Consider the following 18194-nt stretch of genomic DNA (forward strand, 5'->3'; position numbering starts at 1 on the left):
AATATACAAACAACAAGGATCTACTGTATAGCACAGGGAACTATATTCAGTATCTTGTAATAACCTATAATGGGAAAGAATCTCAAAAAGAGTATATATGTATATTTATAACTGAATCACTTTGCTGTATACCTGAAACATAATCAACTATACTTCAATAAAAAATAAAAATTAAAGATGATTCTTGGGGCTTCCCTGGTGGCGCAGTGGTTGAGAGTCCGCCTGCCGAAGCAGGGGACATGGGTTCATGCCCCAGTCCGGGAGGATCCCACATACCGCAGAGCGGCTGGGCCCATGAGCCATGGACGCTGAGCCTGCGCGTCCGGAGCCTGTGCTCCGCGACGGGAAAGGTCACAGCGGTGAGAGGCCCGCGTACTGCAAAAAAAAAAAAAAAAAAAAAAAAAAGATGATTCTTTACAGTAATGCAGTAAGCATGTTTTATTTTAATTAGTAGGTTTGAAGAATATTAGAAGAAAATATAGCTAGCTCATGAAATCTGTTATTTCATAGATTTTCCTTAAGGTGAGGCTAACAAATAGCTGACAAATAGCTTTTAAAAGATGAGTTAATTTAAGAAATTATAAGTAATAGGGTAAGTGATACTTGAACATGGCAAAAATTAAGAAGGTGGCTCTTGAGTGATTGGCCTTTGGGTAACCTTAGCCTAGAAGCTTGGTGAGATCCAGAGCAGGGTCATAGTAGCTGTGTGGGACCTCTGAGGTGCCTCCAGCCCTGGCCAAGGGTACACATAAGAGGTATAGTTCTCGTGGGTTCTGGGCACCCTGTTCAGACTAGGGGTGTTCAGAATCCTCTTCCACTAACCAGATGAGAATACGGACTGAGCACAGGGTCTGGGACCCTTTCTTTATCTCTTTCACTCAGCAGTGTTTTGGGAAGAGCACCAAAATACCCTTTATTTATCTACTGCTTAGAGGAACTTAGATGGAAGATTCTTTGATTTCTTTCACTGCACCAGCCATTGTCAAATCTGTGAACAGTTTATCCAAGAAAGTTTTCTTTCCCCATAACTCGTTTCTCTTGGGATCAATTGAGTCAAGTTCAATTCCTTATGAGGTCAGCTTTTTAAGATTTTCATACTTTTTTTTTTTTTTTTTTTTTTTTTTTTTGCGGTACACGGGCCTCTCACTGTTGTGGCCTCTCCCTTTGTGGAGCACAGGCTCCGGACGCGCAGGCTCAGCGTCCATGGCTCACGGGCCCAGCCGCTCCACGGCATGTGGGATCTTCCCTTACTGGGGCACGAACCCATGTCCCCTGCATCGACAGGCGGACTCTCAACCACTGCACCACCAGGGAAGCCCAAGATTTTCCTACACTTTTTCTTCTCTTTCATTTCTTCAGTAACTTTCAAAATTATATAAGTAATACAACTAAATTTTTCAGCATTTAGAATGTAGAGGGGAGAAACGCTTTATGAATTACAATGCTGTGCTTGTGCAAGTGCCCTGTGAATTCTCTCTGAACCATTCTAGTGCTGCTAAAACAAACACCTGTGTGGTTCTTCAGTTCATATTCCCATTTTTTTCTCAGGCCATTTGTACTCCATCTTGACATTACACTTTCTTTCTATGGTCTTTGATTAACACCCGAATCCATCACCTTAGCCAGATTACAGAGTTTACGTGAGAAGGACTTCCTTGCAAATGAAACTCTCTAGCCTATTGATCAGTGTTTTTGCTCCCTGTGAAAAACCTTCCCAGGAAGAGGAGCCTAATATTGCATTTATATCTTCTGGGAAAAAAATGTGAAACATTAAAATGTATTAATAGAAAAAAACTTTTTCAGAGATTTATAAATTGAAGAAGGGTGGTAACTTGCACTATTGTAAAAAAAAGATATCTATGAAAGTTCTTGAATTGTCTGCATACAAAGCTGAGATAGTTAAACTTGATTTTTAAAATATTACTCAGACTTCTTATTGTCATCCTGTGGACAGTTTCCACATTTTGGCTATTTTTTTTGTTGTAGTGGAGATACATTCTAAAGTAATTTCCTTCCTACAGTTGCTGAGCTTAACTACTTCCTAAATTCTTCCATTTAAAGTAATATACATGAAACAAAATTATGAGACAAGTAGCAGACTAGGGTAAAACTTTGCATATACACATGACAAAGGCCTAATTTTCTTAATATACACAGAGTTCTCTAAATGATTAAAAAAGAATAACCTAGTAGAAAAATGAGAAAGGATATAAACCTGAAGAAAAAAAATTTAAATGACCATTAAACATGAAAAAATATTCAATCCATATATCATCAAACACAAATCAAAACAGGTTGTCATTTTCTTACCTATCAGGTTGACCAAAATTAAAATGTTTGAAAAACCCCAGTGTTAAAGGGTAGGGAAAAAAACATGTTTTGGAATTATAAATTGTGTAATTTTTCTGAAGAGTGATTTGGCAATTTGATCAAAATGTGAAATGCATGTACACTCTGACCATGAAATTTCACAGATACACAGAGATATATAAAATGATAGTGTTACAGCATTATTTATAATAGCTTGAACTGAAAGCAATCTCTGTTGTCCTTCAGGACAGTTTACAGTGGTACCATTATTTATTGAGCCAGTGGAATAACATTCAGCAGCTTAAAAAATGTGTTAGATTTATATGAAAAAAGTGGGAAAAACCAAAGTATAGAAGACTGTGAATAATATGACCCTATTTGTATTTTTTTTTAAAAAAGAGAGGGGATAAAAGGATGCTAATGTATGTGGGAAGAAAAAGTTCTTTGAAAAGATGTACCAGCAACAGATAGCTGTTAATTCTAGGAAGAATTAGCATCTCCTCCTGTCCCCACTTTCATTCCCATCCCTAATAGTAATGCTCTTCCTGAGTATTAACTGAGGGTCTTCACTTTCCCTAGTGAATGGCTTTTGAGAGAGAAAACAAGTATCAGTGAAGCAGCCAAAGGGTTGGCAGCTGAGGGAAAAACAAAGACCCAATACCAGAAATGAAAAGCTTTATGCTAAGAAAAACAAGCCATTCTTTGGTTATCTCAATTAGCCACTTAAAATAATTCAGATAAACATAATGGTACTTTCCTAAAGAAGAATTTGGTTTGGATTTCCTGGGTATTTATTTCAACTTCCCATTGCTCCTATAGGGAAAACAAGGTTATTAAATTGTCCTCATTTCCATGGCTGGTTTGAGGGTGGAGGCTTTGGGTTATTGATGTAATCTTCTTTGAAGTGAACTTTTGCCTTCTTGAAATAGGCCTAGACATGCCTGGGTTCCCCCAGTGCCTGGAAGTGCATTTGGACACCAGGATTGAGTTATGAAATAGATCTTACTTTTACACCTCACCTTTTCCAGTTGCCTAGCATTTTAAATTTACCCAGTAGCATTTTACTTAGTTTCTTTTTTTTAGTACTTTCAGAAAACTTTTTAAAATTTTGAGGTACCTCAGTTTTTAACTCAACTGTTCTATATATAAATATCATTTTAATATTTAATATAATACTTAATATTTTCCAATTCCCTGGCCCGCCTGCCCCCGTCCCTGCCCCACCCTTCACCCCCAGCACTGCATCTAGTGTCATAAACTTGTCTTTTATTTTGCCTTTGAGGGCCTCTTACCAGTACTCTGTTTGGGTGTCTGGGGACCATATCTGGAGAAACCCTTTGCCAAGTGACAGCTCTTCTACCAGCTTTCATACACAGTTGAGTAGGAACCATGGAAAAAAAGTTTTCTCAACTTTATTTCTGCTTTTTGCTGCCACCCAAGTTCTCCCTCTGCAGTTTTTCTTCTAGTCTGAACTCTGTGGTAGTGACGGTGCTCGTTTCTTTCAGATGGAGACTATTTTACCTTTACAAGACACGAACCTATTGGAGTGTGTGGACAGATCATCCCAGTGAGTGTATCTCCTCACGCCTCGTATTTATTTTCATTTGAACCAGTTCTCTTAAAGATACATAAAACATGGACCTCAGCAATGTGTGTTTTCCATTACTGGGGGAAAAAAAACTGAGTTCATGTTGTTGACATATCTTTAACAGCCTCCCTGCAAATGCTTATTTGAACAGGTTAATAGGGTTTCAGCTTTGTTACCAGGAGTTGAGTTCTCAAGTCATGGAATTCTCATGATTAAAATAAGCAAAGCAAAGTCTAGTGTATTAATAACCTGCCCTTGGTTATGGATGTCCATTCTGCTTATGGAAAATTAATACTTTGTTATATTTGCTTGTTTATTTTTTAGAACTGTGACTCACCATTTTTCCAGGCATATTGTTTTATATGATCTTTTAATCCCATTCTTTCCCACTATTTCTTTTCACAAGAATCTAGATAGAAGACTCTACAGAAGACACAGCAGTACAATTAATGTCACAGTCATAATTGAAACCATGCCGGGCTGTTGTGTGTCTTGTACAGGGAAATATATGTAGTGCTTAGTGTTTGGACTGAAACATTAAACATTTTTTTTTCTCTCTGTCTCATACACAGCCTTGGCACTATACAAAACATCATCGAATCTGCCAACAGAAGATTCTAGCTAATCGTTCTGGCAAGGATTTCAGGGAAGGCTCAATTTAAATTCTTACAGTATAGACAAGAAGTTTTCTCTTCTCAAAATATAGAAGAACAATTCAAGATAACCTTTGGCTTTGGAAACCAAAGATTTTTGAGAAGTATTAATATGTTATTTTAGTGGTCCATAAGCTCTAGGTTACTGTGAGGTTTATTAGAGAATGAAAAGGGAAGATGAGAGATTTGGTTTAAGTTCTTCTGCTCCTAAACCACCCAGGGAAATCCTACTCAGCTCAGAGCAGGGTTGAGGTCTGTCACCTTAATTGCAGGAACTCAAACCTGCTTTTCCTGCCCTTCCCCAGACTCTTGGAGCTGCAGCTTTCACTGACAGGACAAGAGCCGCTTGTCAGCCAGCTCGGCTCAATTACTGCACTCCAAGATTTATATACTGTAGATGGAATTAAAACATCACTGTGTACTCCCAAGTTTATAAACAACTAAGGGGAAAAGAAATTGGGTGTTTGGTGAAGGCAAGACACTTGTATATTTTTGCAAGCTTGCCAGGGCCAGTGAGAATCTTTCAAGGATGGCAGCTGAGATGCTTCAGGCAGAAACACATTGTGGTCAGGGGCTGAAGCCAGGGGACCAGGATTTTTGTTTTCTTTCTTAATGAAATTATCAACGACACCTGATAGTACTGAGGCTCATGCCTGCACTTATAACAATACAAGCTTAATATCCTTTTAAAATCAGTTTAAACTATTTTAGGCTGCAGACTCAGATACTCCCCTATATTTTTTAGTCTCCATTAGCTTTTTTTACAGTGTCAAGGAGACAAACTAAAACTTTTGCATACTCATCAGTAGATGCACTTTATTTTTTGTAATCATTTGTTTTGTGACAATACATGTAGGTAAAGAAAAAGGTGCTGCCTGGAAATGTACACTGACTTCTAGTTCTGAAGAGCTTTCATACCAGTCTGAAATCCTGGTGTAAAAATCACAAATGCAAGAAAAAGTTTTCATACATAAGAACTTACTGGAACCAAAGGCTAATCTTAAAAACATACAGAGTAACACCAATGAAAAACCAAAACAAAACAAAGAAGAAACAAAGACTCCCTTTTTACCATGAGATTTCTTTTTGTGGGTAGCTGGAAATAGTAATTTGCTGACCAGAGAAAAGGAGAGATTTTCACAGTCAATCCTATTCTGTTCTTAATGAAGTAATTTAAAAATCCAAACATCTGTACTCTGGTGGGACAAGATTTATGTTGAGGACTAGTCTGAGACATCTGAGAAGTCACAGCTTGAAAACAAAGTAATGGAGGAATATTTTTCATCTATCAACCTTGAGTTTTTGCCTTTCAGTGGAACTTCCCCCTGCTGATGTTTGCCTGGAAAATTGCTCCAGCTCTGTGCTGTGGCAATACAGTAGTTATTAAACCAGCAGAACAAACACCACTCAGCGCGCTCTACATGGGAGCCCTCATCAAGGAGGTAAGAGAAACTGACTTCAGGAGTGGCTCCCACTCTCCTTACAGTTGGGGCCTACTGGAGTATATCCGATTGAACATGCTTCATCAGCTTTCACAAGCCACGTTTCCTCTAATTCTGTTTTGTTAGGCTGGCTTTCCACCGGGAGTCATCAATATTTTGCCAGGATACGGGCCAACGGCCGGGGCAGCAATAGCTTCTCACGTTGGCATAGACAAGATTGCGTTCACAGGGTCTACTGAGGTAGGTGCCTGAGAAACCATAGCTTGAAGAACAGTTCTGCAAATGAGTAGAGGGTTTCAGAGAAAATTGAAACTGTTACCCATAGGCGGAACACCTAAAGAGCAGTGAATACCCAAGGTCTCAACGAGCAGCACTGGTATCATAGCTAGAAGACTGATGAATGTCAAAGTAAAGGTGTACATTGACTATTTGATGCCACAGATCTCTGAGGTTTTTTTGTATGGCATTTGTGTGAGACCAGTCCCAGAAAAACAAACAAAACCCGATTATATTTTGAAATAAAAGGAACACATATCAGAGGCAAAACCAAACTAACAAACTGTCCCACAAAAGTGTCCCAGAAGCTGGGATTCTGAACACTTTCTTAAATCAAGATCATAAGGTAAGAACTGGAGATCTAGGGACTTTCCTGGCGGTCCAGTGGTTAAGACTTCGCCTTCCAATGCAGGGGGGTGCGGGTTTGATCCCTGGTTGGGGAGCTGAGATCCCACATGCCTTGCGGACATAAAATAGAAGCAGAATTGTAACAAATTCAATAAAGACTTTAAAAATGGTCCACATCAAAAAAATCTTAAAAAAAAATAAAAAGAACTGGAGATCTAAATTAATCTCTGGTCTTATTATATCACCAAATCCTGTAGATGCAGTTTGCAGCTTACTATGGCCATGAGCCATAAGGGGTGATATAGAGTAGAGGTCAGCAAACATTTTTCTGTAAAAGGCCAGATGGCAAATATTGTAGACTTTGCCGGCAATATGGTCTCTGCTGCAGCTATTTAACTCTGCCCCTGTAGCACGAAGTAGCCATAGGTAATGTATAAGCTGAACAAGGCTACAGGCCAGCACTCCATGTCCTGTACTGACTTTGCTCTGGGGGCAGTCAGCTCTGCTTGCCTGCCTCTTGGCTCAAGCACTACCGAGCCATACAACTTTTAGGAGTTATCAGCCCTTCTAGTCACATGGGGCCGGAAGACACACTACAGTGGGTGGTGCAGTGATTCAGCTCCTTGTCTGGGCAGGGCAAACTGGGCTCTAGGGCTAGCAAAAGTCCTTATTTGAGTAGCTGAATCAGGCAGATCTACAACCCTCTGTGTTCCCTGATCAGAGTGTGCCCCCAATTTGGTTCTGCAGATGAGCAAAGCCACTGGTTGGGATTACTGCTTGGTCACCGCAGGTAGGAATTCAGTCTGCCAAGATTTGTGTGCTGCAAGCCCCTACCCGCTTCACTGTCACAGTCATGTTCCCAGTGCTTGAGCTCCGCAGAGTCCCCTGCAATCCCTGTGGTACGAGATCAGAGTAGTGGCTCCCACAAATTAACTCACAATTCTGGCTTCTCTTTTACCACTGGAGGAACCAGAGGGTCAGGAGAGATCCCTCCACATGGTGCTGCAATGGCCTGGGGGAGGGGCAATGCGGTCACAGTGTAGGCCGCTTTTATTTATTTATTTATTTATTTATTTTTGCGGTATGCGGGCCTCTCACTGCTGTGGCCTCCCCCGTTGCGGAGCACAGGCTCCGGACGCGCAGGCTCAGCGGCCATGGCTCACGGGCCCAGCCGCTCCGCGGCATATGGGATCCTCCCAGACCGGGGCACGAACCCGCATCCCCTGCATCGGCAGGCGGACTCCCAACCACTTGCGCCACCAGGGAGGCCCCTAGGCCGCTTTTCATAACCCTTCTAATGGAGTCTGTCTGGGTCTCTATGGTGCAGGGGAGTGCTTCAGGCTTAACCTTGTGTTCTAGGATTCTCTCAGTGATGTCTTGGTTTTTTTTAATAGTTGTTTGTTATGCTTCTCGTGAAGGGAAGCAAAGTCTGGAACAACCTATGTTGCCACCTCTGTAACATCAGTCCTCAGTATTTTCACTAGTACCAGGTTGCTTTAATTATTAGGTTTTAAAAGATGTGTTGTAATATGGTAGGCAAGATGCCCTCTTATTTGGTTTTTCAGAACCTTTTGGCTATTCTTTCCCATCCTTTCAGACAAAATATCAAATTAGTTTTCCAAGTATCTTACCTTCCTCTACAAAACTCATTGGAATTTTGATTGGTGTCATATTCCCTGTCTATATTAAATTGAGGGATAAGTGCTCTCTCCAGAAGATTGACTTCTCATCTAGGAACATAATATAAATCTCTTCATTTATTTGTCCTATAATGTTCATCACTGATATCATCATTTACGTGTTAGGCTTTTCTTGATAAAGTAATTTCTGGGGATTTAACTTTTTGTTCCAAGGATATTTCAGTTTAAAAACTGAGCACTTTTTTTTTTAAGTCACAGTACCGTGTATTGGAAGGTTATATTGAAATGATGACTTAATCTTTCAGGCCGGACAAGAAGTGACATAGTGAATCAATAAGAACATAAGTGTTTGTTTCCAGGTTGCCTGGGTTTAATCTCTGTTTTACCATTTAAAACGTTTTTTAAACTTTTAAAAAGACTTTATTGAAGTATAATTTACACACTGTAAAATGCACCCATTTAAGTACCAAATGTACACAGTCTTGTAACCATCACCCAAATTTAGATATAGAATATTTCCATACCCTAAAATGATTTGTCATACCCTTGGCCCCAGGCAACCACTGACCCTTTTTATTAATTTTTCTTATTCTATTAGTTCATATAAATGGACTGATATAATATGTACTCTCCTGTGCCTGATTTTTTTTTTTGGTGAGGGGGTTGTTGTTCAGTATTTAACGAATTATTGATATGATTGGGTTTGAATCTCCCATTTTGATTTTATTTTCTACTTGTCCCATTTGCTTTTTGTTCTTTTTCTCCTCTTTTTCTGCCTTATTTGGATGAATTTAGTACTCCATTTTATCTTTTATTTTGGATTATTAGCTAAGCCTCTTTTTTTATATAAATTTATTTATTTTTATTTTTGTGTGTGTTGTGTCTTCATTGCTGTGTGCAGGCTTTTCTCTAGTTGCGGTGAGCGGGTGCCACTCTTTGTTGCGGTGCGCAGGCTTCTCATTGCAGTGGCTTCTCTTGTTGTGGAGCACGGGCTCTAGGCGTGTGGGCCTCAGTAGTTGTGGCATGCGGGCTCAGTAGTTGTGGCTCACGGGCTCCAGAGCACAGGCTCAGTAGTTGTGGTGCATGGGCTCAGTAGTTATGGCTCATGGGCTGTAGAGCGCAGGCTCAGTAGTTGTGGCTCACAGGCTTAGTTGTTCCGCGGCATGTGGGATCTCCCCGGACCAGGGCTCGAACCCATGTCCCCTGCATTGGCAGGCAGATTCCCAACTGCTGCGCCACCAGGGGTGCCCCAGCTAAGCCTCTTTTTAAAGTGCTTGCTTTAGTAATTACAACATGCATCTTAATCACAGTCTATTATTTTAAAGTATTATGTTACTTCATATATAATGTAATAACAGTACAACAGAATTCTTCTATTTCTCATCCCATCCTTCATGCTACTGTTGTTCTATAATTCACTATTGATGTATGTTATATAGCCCATAGTACATTGCTACACTTTTTGTTTTAAAAATTCAACTATCTTTTCAAAAATTTTTTTAAATGAGAAAACAAAATTATTTTACATTTAGTCACATACTTGCCTTTTCTGACCCTCTTCTTTTTTTTCTGTTTTTTGTTTTTTTTGGTCCATGTTTCTTTCTGATATCATTTTCCTTCTATATAAAGATCTTTCTTTAACATTTCTTATAGTGCCAGTCTGTTAGTGAAAAATTCTCTCAGCTTCTGTTTGTCTGAAAATGTCTTTATTTTGTTTTCATTTTTTATGACTTTTTCCTGAATATAAAATTCTGATTCAACAGTTTTTATTTTATTTTATTTTACTTTCAGCACTTGAAAGATGTCATTTTGGTTTTTTATGACTTGCTCTGTTTCTGATAAGAAGTTAGCAGTCATTCTTATCTTTGTTTTACTGTATATAATTTTTTTTCTCTTGGGGCTTTAGAAATGTTTTCTTTTTACTGATTTTCAACAATTTGATTATGATGTGCTTCTGTGTAGTTTTCTTTGTTTTTCTTCCCATTTGAGGTTCATTTGAAATTCTTGGATCTGTGAGTTTATATTTTCATCAAATTTGGAAAACTTTGGCAGTTATTTTTCAAATATATATGCTTTTTTCACGTCTGTTAATTTTTGAAAGGATGCTGAACATTGTGACCATTACCTTATTGAACATGTGGATTTTGTTTTCTTTCTTTAAAGAGTGCTGGACTTTCTTCTGTAAAGTGGTTAAGTCACTTGAAGTACAGCTTGACCCTTTTGACACTTAATTTTAAGCTTTGTTAAGTACTAGCTTATCTTTTACTAAGATACTAAACTTTATTAAGATTACTAAGTTGGGATCCTTCTGGAGTTTCTACTGAATGTTCTCAGTGTTCAACTAGGTCTTTCCACTCTGGCTAGTCAAAACTCAAATGTCCCCAACTCTATATGAGCTCTGGGGATTATTCAGCATACAAATTACCTGGCCTTTGTTCTTTATCCAGTCTTGTGGAGTTTCACCTTATGCATACCCAGTTTAGCCTTCAGCCAAAGACTTGATGGGACCCCCATAAGGTTTCTTGACTGTATTGTCTCCCTCTGGTACCAAGCCCCTCACATTTTAACCACCTTATTCTCTCTAAACTCTGATCTGTTTCATCAATTCAGTGAGACCACCGTGTTCTACTTTGGTCTCCCCATCCCATGCTGCAATCTAGAAAGTCTTTTGGCTGAAAGGTCTTCCCTTGTTTGTTTCTTTTATCTAGAATCACAGTCCCATACTGCCTGATATCTCATTTAAAGAAAGCAATTTCATGTACCTTTCTAGTTTACCATGAGAGGGCAAGTCCAGTGACAGTTTTTGACAAATAGACTGCCAGTTATTCCTACAGCCAAAATGGGTTTATTCAGAATCAGCAAAGAATTGCAGTTTGGGGTCTGCAACCATGGCAAACCACATGCAAGTCCTTCCACAGCAAGGAGAGGACTCTTAAAGAAGGGAAAAGGAAATTTGAGGGCTATAGTAAACAGAGTCCATTGGAGAATTTGACAGTTTGAAGTATAGTGGCTTTTCATTGGTTGAGATTGTGACAGTCTCCTCTAATTGGATGAGCTCTTGCCAGGCAAGAAGAGGAAGCCTTTCTTTTTCCTGTTAGGCTCTCTCTTGTCATAGGTGTTAGAGCTCCCCTTTCTGGTCTCCCAACTCTATCTTAATTGAGGTTTCTGTTATTCATTTTTACACTTCCCCCTTTTGATCAAGAGCTTTCTCTGAAAGCATTGCTGATCAAGAGTCCAGTTTTCTGGTTTCAGCAGCTTTTTGTCTCTCAATGCCCGGAAGGACCTTGGGTGTAGTTTCCCATGTCAGAGGAAAGTACACAGATTGAAAACCTATTGAGGTCACATTCTAGTAACAAGGAGGGATAGGAGGGAGAACTCTCAGGCACTTTCTGTGTAAAATCCATGTGTTGTCAAGATCGTAGACATAGGAGATCTTCTGAAGTGTTATGTCATCATTAAAGGTCTGGCAGGCAAGCTTCCAACAGGACTGGTCCAGATTATCTTGAGAAAGCTATCTCATCAGGTGTTGTCTGCTTCAATTCTAGAAAATTTTTACTTTCAGGTCCCCAGATGATGTGCAGGTCCAGTCAGGGTTTGGTGCTTTCTTTTAGTGTATCACGTGAATCCAAAAGTCTATTCCCTGGAGTTCAGTGGCACAAGGGTTGGTTAGCAGTACCAGATAGGGGATCTTTCCAGCAAGGTTGGAGAAAGTCTTTCTGGAGGTCTTTTCCAATAGATAAAATCTCCAGGGTGTAAGGTGTGATGCTGAAAGTCTTCGTCTCCCAAGAGCACACTGTAAAAAAGATTGCTCTAACAAAACATGGTTATTTTTAATAGAAGCAATTAGGCCTTTGTAATATTGCATTATCTCTCTTATCAGTGAGTCAAAAGGGGCAGGAGCCAAGTTCATTGGGTATTCTATGACCGTTTCAAAGTATGAGAGTTTATGAGTTCCAAAAGGGATGGATCTAAGATTTAGAAGGACCTATGACAATGCTTTTGGCCAAGGTGTTTTTAGGGACTCTACAAATTTTCCATTTGAGTCTTAATAATATCATTAGTGCATTTGACTAAACTAGAGGGTTAACAGTGGTACACATGGTGAAAGCATTGTAAAACTGGCCAAACAGTGCACAGTTGTCAAAGTACTGACTAGTAAGATGAGTTCCTTGATCACTATGAAGTTCAAGAGGAGTTACCCAGGTAGGGATAATCTTTTTCAAAGGGACTTTAGCCACAGAAGAGGCAGTAGCCTGTCTGCAAGAGATGCCTTCAGCCCAGTGTGAAAACAGACAGACCAGGACTAAAACATATTTATATTCATGAGACAGAGGAAGTTGTATGAAATGCTTTTTCCAGACCTCAAATGGTTATTAGGCAGTTTGAAATGTCCGGGAGCAGTGCAAACAGGCTTCTCTGGGTTATATTTCAGACGAGTGGGATAAGTGAGGTAGCAACTTCTTGCAGTCTTAATGTTTCTTCACCAATATTGATTCATGAATGCTATCATTATGTCAGCAGACCAATGGTTTAATGTATGTACAGTGGTTAGGATTGGGAATTCTAGAATCACTGCTAGGACTGAGTTGTTACTTGGTCCAAACCAGAGCTTTCTCTTTTTGTCAAACCAAGAATTGTTGAACTTCCAGTCTTGTTTTTCCTTCTCTGAGGCCAATTGTGTTCGGCTTCTCTAACCAGTTTTTCTAAGTTATAATTTGGGGAAATATCTCTTTGGACCATGCCAGAGGTTTGGCTGTTGTTGGTTCCTTTAAGGACAGCATTCCTTGTGGAAATGTCAACAAGGTGATTTCTTTTAGCTTCCAGAAAGTCAACTTTAGAATCTTAATAATAGCTAAAGCAGCAGATAAAAGTATTGCATCTAACAATTACTGAATATAAGGGCCATTTTATTTTATTTTATTATTTTTTGAGTTTTTATAACAGCTTTATTCCTTTTTTTTTTACAACTTTATTGGAGTATAATTGCTTCACAATGGTGTGTTAGTTTCTGCTTTATAACAAAGTGAATCAGTTATACATATACATCTGTTCTAAGGGCCATTTTAAATTTTATTTCCACTACAAGTAAGGAAGCCATATTGCTTCCACAACATTCCAAAAGTATGAGCTACTCTGAAAGCACATCTACTATCAGTGGCACTTTTGTCCTTGGCTGAAGTACAAGCCTGTGTAAGAGCACATAATTCAGCCTGTTACGCCAAAGTAGCTATAAGTAAAGATGCTGCTTCAACAACATTAAAAGGAGTTGTAATAGCATGTCCAGCACAATATTTGTCATTGTCACTTTTTAAATAGAAACCATCAGTGAACCATGAGAAATCAGTGTTACCCAAAGCGTTTTCCTGCAGATCATCTCAAGGAGTCGCAAGGTGATCTATCAGCGTTAAGCAGTCATGAGGGACTTCATCAGTGACAGAGGGGAGAAGTAGCAGGGTTACTGTCACTCTGTAAAAGAGTGATGTGAGAAGCAGTTAACAAAAAGACTTCGGAGGAGGTGAGAATTGACTGACTGAGAATTGTTGAATATGATGAGAATTCAGGTGAGCTTTTACTGCATGAGGTACAAAAATGGTTAAAGGGGATCCCATAATAGTTTTCTTGGTGGCCTTCACCGAAAGGGCAGTCAGTGGCAGTAATGAATTTTTCTCCTGTTTTGGGAGAAAGAAATTCTGGCATGATACTTCCCTAAGAAGTCTTAGCTAAGATGGATAGGGGTGGAGGAGCTAAGGAGAAAAGAGTATGTATTTCTCAAAGGGTCTAAACAAAAGGGTATAGGTTCAAAGACAGGAACCTCTTGTGGTTCACTAGAGATCCCTGATGCTTGAACTGTTTAGTACTCCGAGGCAGGGGCTGCTTTATAGTAGCAGAGTTGAGCACCGGGTGTGTTGGCTTTGGTGTCAGTTAGGACTGGAGGAGATTCAGCCCCAATCTGGAGAAACATTTCCCTAAGATGATTAAGAGGGAGGATTGGAAAGATCCCCTGTAGTTCCTCAGAGCCACTTCCTTGAGGACTGGGAGAGCAATGGAAAAATTGGTTAGAGACCTGAAGGTGCTGCCGGAAGTGCTTGAATTTATAACAATCTCTTTTCCAGTGTCCTGGCTGTTTTGTTTTTGTTTTTGTTTTGTTTTGTTTTTGAGGTACACGGGCCTCTCACTGTTGTGGCCTCTCCCGCTGTGGAGCACAGGCTCCGGACGCGCAGGCTCAGTGGCCATGGCTCACGGGCCCAGCCGCTCCCGTCCCCTGCATCGGCAGGTGGACTCTCAACCACTGTGCCACCAGGGAAGCCCTGTCCTGGCTGTTTTGCAAAGATAGCAGAAACTAGGAGGGTTTTGGTCTCATTTAGGGACCTTCATTTGCTGGAGTTGAAGATTAAGAATTTTGTTGGTCTTCCTTTTAGGTGACTGCTCTAGAGTGTGAGAGAGCTGGTTTACCAGATTACCTAAATCTGAAGTGGACATAGTTTCCCATTCCATCCTGGTCCTTTTTACCAGAAGGGAAAGGTCCCAGTTCAGCCTATTGATAAACATAAAATTAAAGGCTCCCCAGGTGGGATCAACATTTGAAGGAAGACCAGAATTTTCCTTAACAGTCTGAAGTTAATTATAATAGTCATGAACAGATTCATCAGATTTGCATGCAAGCTTGAATTTTGTCCCAGTCAACAGGCTTTGGAAAAGTCCTAGGAATTGCTTGATGAAGTTGTCTAGCAGTTGCCTGAACCTGATCATATAACTTAGCGGGCTGGTCTCCAGCTTTAATTCTAGAGACCTTTCAGGATTTTCCCAATTAGCAGCTTTCATCCAATGCTGGGCCTAGCCTTCACCAGCAAGCATATGAACTAGCAGATATGAATCAGAGAAACGAGGTTGATAAGTTTTGTTTTGTGTATCCCTTAACTACTTACTGTGGATATAGATGATTTTACTACTTTTGTCTTTTAATTTTCCTACTAGCTTTATAAGTGGTTGATCTGCTCTCTTTATCATATATTTGCCTTTACCAATGAGGTTTTTCCCTCTCATAATTTTCATATTTCTAATTGTGGCCTTTTCTTTTCTGCTTAGCGAAGTCCCTTTAACATTTCTTATAAAGCCTGTTTTGTGCCACTGAACACTTTTAGCTTTTACTTGTCGGTAAGACTCTTGATCTCCCCTTCAACTATGAATGATAGTCTTGCTGGGTATTCTTGGTTTTTTCTTTTCATCATTTTAAACATATCATGCCACTCCCTTCTGGCCTGCAGAGTTTGTGCTGAAAAGTCAGCTCATAGTCTTATGGGAATTCCCTTGTATATAACTAGTTGTTTTTCCTTTGCTGTTTTTAATATTCTCTCTTTGTCTTCAATTTTTGTCATTTTAATTACAATGTGCCTTGGTATGTTCCTCTTTGCATTAATCCTGTATGGGACTCTCTGTGCTTCCCTTCCCAGGTTAGGGAAGTTTTCAGCTATTATGTCTTCAAATATGTTCTCTGCCCCTTTCTCTCTTTATTTTTCTGGGACCACCAGCACATTTGATGTTGTCCCAGAGGTCTCTTAAACTGTCCTTATTTTTAAAAAGTCTTTTTTCTTTTTTCTTTTTTGCTTGGGTGATATCCCCTCCTCTGTCTTCTAGTTCACTGATCTGTTCCTCTGTATCATACAATCTACTGTTGATGGCTTCCAGTGTATTTTTTATTTCAGTTATTGTATTCTTCAGCTCTGTTTGGTTCTTCTTTATATTTTCCAACTCTTTGTCAAAATTCTCATTGTGTTCATCTATTCTTCTTCTAAGTTCTTTGAGCACCTTTATGATTATTACCTTGAACTCTTTAATGGGTAGATTGCTTACCTCCAGTTCACTTAGTTCTTCTGGTGTTTTATCTTGTTCTTTCATTTGGAACATATTCCTCTGTCACCTCATTTTGCCTAATTTCCTATTTTTATTTCTGTGTATTTGGTATGTTGGTTATGTTTCCTGATCTTGGCAAAGTGGCCTTATGTAGGAGACATCCTGTGGGACCCAGCAGCACATTCCCCTCTGTTCAGCAGAGCTACCTGCTCTAGGGGGCCCTCTGTGTGGGCTTTGTGGGCCCTTCTGTTGTGGCGAGCTGACTACTGCTAGCCTACTTGTAGGCATGGCTGGCCCCTGGCCTGGTTGGTTGATAGACTCTGCCTAATGTGGAGGCTGCTGGCTGCTGGTGGGCAGGGTCAGGTCCTGGCACAACTGGCTACACGGGGCCTGGGAGTTCTGGTCCTGGTGCTGGCCCATTGGTGGGCAGGACTGAGTCACAGGGCACCTTGCTGCAGAGCTTCAGAGGTTCTGGGGCTAATGCTGGACCACTGGTGGGCAGAGCTGGGTCCCAGGGGAGGGGGTGGCAGGTTGCAGGGGCAGGAGTCTCAGAGCTAGTGTCAGCCTGCTGGTGAGTGGTCTGGGTCCTGACCAGTGCTGGGTATAGCTGGGCCCAAGGGATCCCAGGGCTGGTCCCACCCACTGGTGAGTGAGGCTGGGTCCTGGGGCTAGTGCCAGCCCACTGGTGGATTGGGCCAGTCCCGACAGCTGGCTGCAAGGTCCTGGGGTCCTGGGGCTAGTGCTGGCCCACTGGTGGGTATAGCAGGGTCCTGGGCCCTCTGGTGGCTGGGGCCAGTTCCAGGGCATCTTGGGGCTCAGGGTGTCCTATGGCAGCAGCCCTGCTAGTAGGTGGGACTGTGTCCCTGCACCACTATGTGCTAGGACTGGGGTGTCCCAGGACTGGTGGTTACTGGTTGGTGGGCAGGGCCAGGTCTTGGTGCTAATAAGCTAGAGGGTGAATTCCAAAATGGCACTTGTCAATAGCAGTGCCCTCGTGGTAGAATGAGCTCCCCTAAATGGTTGCTGCCAGCCTTGGCGTCCCCAAGGTGAGCCCCAGTTGCCCCCTTCCTCTTTGGTAGGCTCTCTAAGATCAGCAGGTGGGTATGACCCAGGCTGCTTTCAAATTACTGCTGCTGCCTTTGGTCTCAGAACATATGTTGTGTGTGCCCTTTAAGAGTGGAGTCTATTTCCCACAGCTCTTTGGGTCTCCTGAAAGTAAGCTCTGTTAACGTTTGGAAGCATCAAATTACCAACTGAAATAGGTGTTCCATTCAGTTTGGGAAATTTTAGAGCTGTGTAAGTTTGAGGATTTCAAAAGTTTCCTGTAATCACGATTGATATTCTAAATTGCCTTTGGTTAGGTAGGTTTCAGGCAGGTCACCAATTCTCATAGTTTATCATTGTCTCAAATTGAATATATTATACTCAATGAGGTTACAAATTTATATACTTCTGTTGATACAACTAAAGTCTTATGAATACAACCCTAACGATGTTTGAATTTAAAAGTCCTTGGTTTCTTCGGTGTAGAATATTTTTAAAGTATTTTAATCCCATAAATGACTAATTTCTAATCTTTTTTAAAAATTATTTTAATTTTATTTATTATACAAATGATAACATTTCTATGCAAGATTTGCCTATAAAACACTAATTTCTAATCTTTTGGGGTGAGATAATTTGCTTATCAGGTTAGTGGTGATTTTTTAGCTTTAATTTTTGAAGATTACAGTTTCTGGTCAAACATACCGATTTTGGGGTGTTGGTGGTTTGCATTCTCTTTGGAGTCTATCCTTTAGTCATTCTTCTCACTACCCCGCGTAGCATCTGATGTGTAGTTAGCATGAATTATAAGTATTTGTTAGGTACACGAAGGAGGAAAGACTGAATTTGAGAAATAAAAGCTTAATCTCAGAGCTAGAAGGTGATATATCAGTGGAACACTTTCTTCAAAATGTCACTAATAGCTTAGGGTTTAATATTTTTTACTTTGTAGCTATATAATTATGGACCACTTAATTCTGTACAAAATTTGCTTAATAGTAAGCACACATTTCTCAGGGTTGTGAGAATTAAATGCACAATG

At 40.3% G+C, this 18194-nt stretch overlaps 1 protein-coding gene across 3 annotated transcripts in view; it reads left to right on the top strand.

The window, feature by feature from the left end:
- The window catches only part of ALDH1A2 (aldehyde dehydrogenase 1 family member A2), a 96886-nt gene that overhangs the window by 52134 nt on the left and 26558 nt on the right, over positions 1-18194 (top strand). Inside the window, exons 5-7 of one of the 3 annotated variants that reach the window (XM_060095282.1) lie at positions 3816-3877; positions 5865-5993; positions 6120-6233. In XM_060095282.1, the coding sequence (XP_059951265.1) occupies positions 3816-3877; positions 5865-5993; positions 6120-6233 (305 nt within the window). The remainder of the gene's footprint in view (positions 1-3815; positions 3878-5864; positions 5994-6119; positions 6234-18194) is intronic. The other 2 variants (XM_060095283.1, XM_060095284.1) reach the window with 2 other exon arrangements.

Source organism: Mesoplodon densirostris, chromosome 4 (genome assembly GCF_025265405.1).
Source record: "Mesoplodon densirostris isolate mMesDen1 chromosome 4, mMesDen1 primary haplotype, whole genome shotgun sequence".
Taxonomy (NCBI): domain Eukaryota; kingdom Metazoa; phylum Chordata; class Mammalia; order Artiodactyla; family Ziphiidae; genus Mesoplodon; species Mesoplodon densirostris.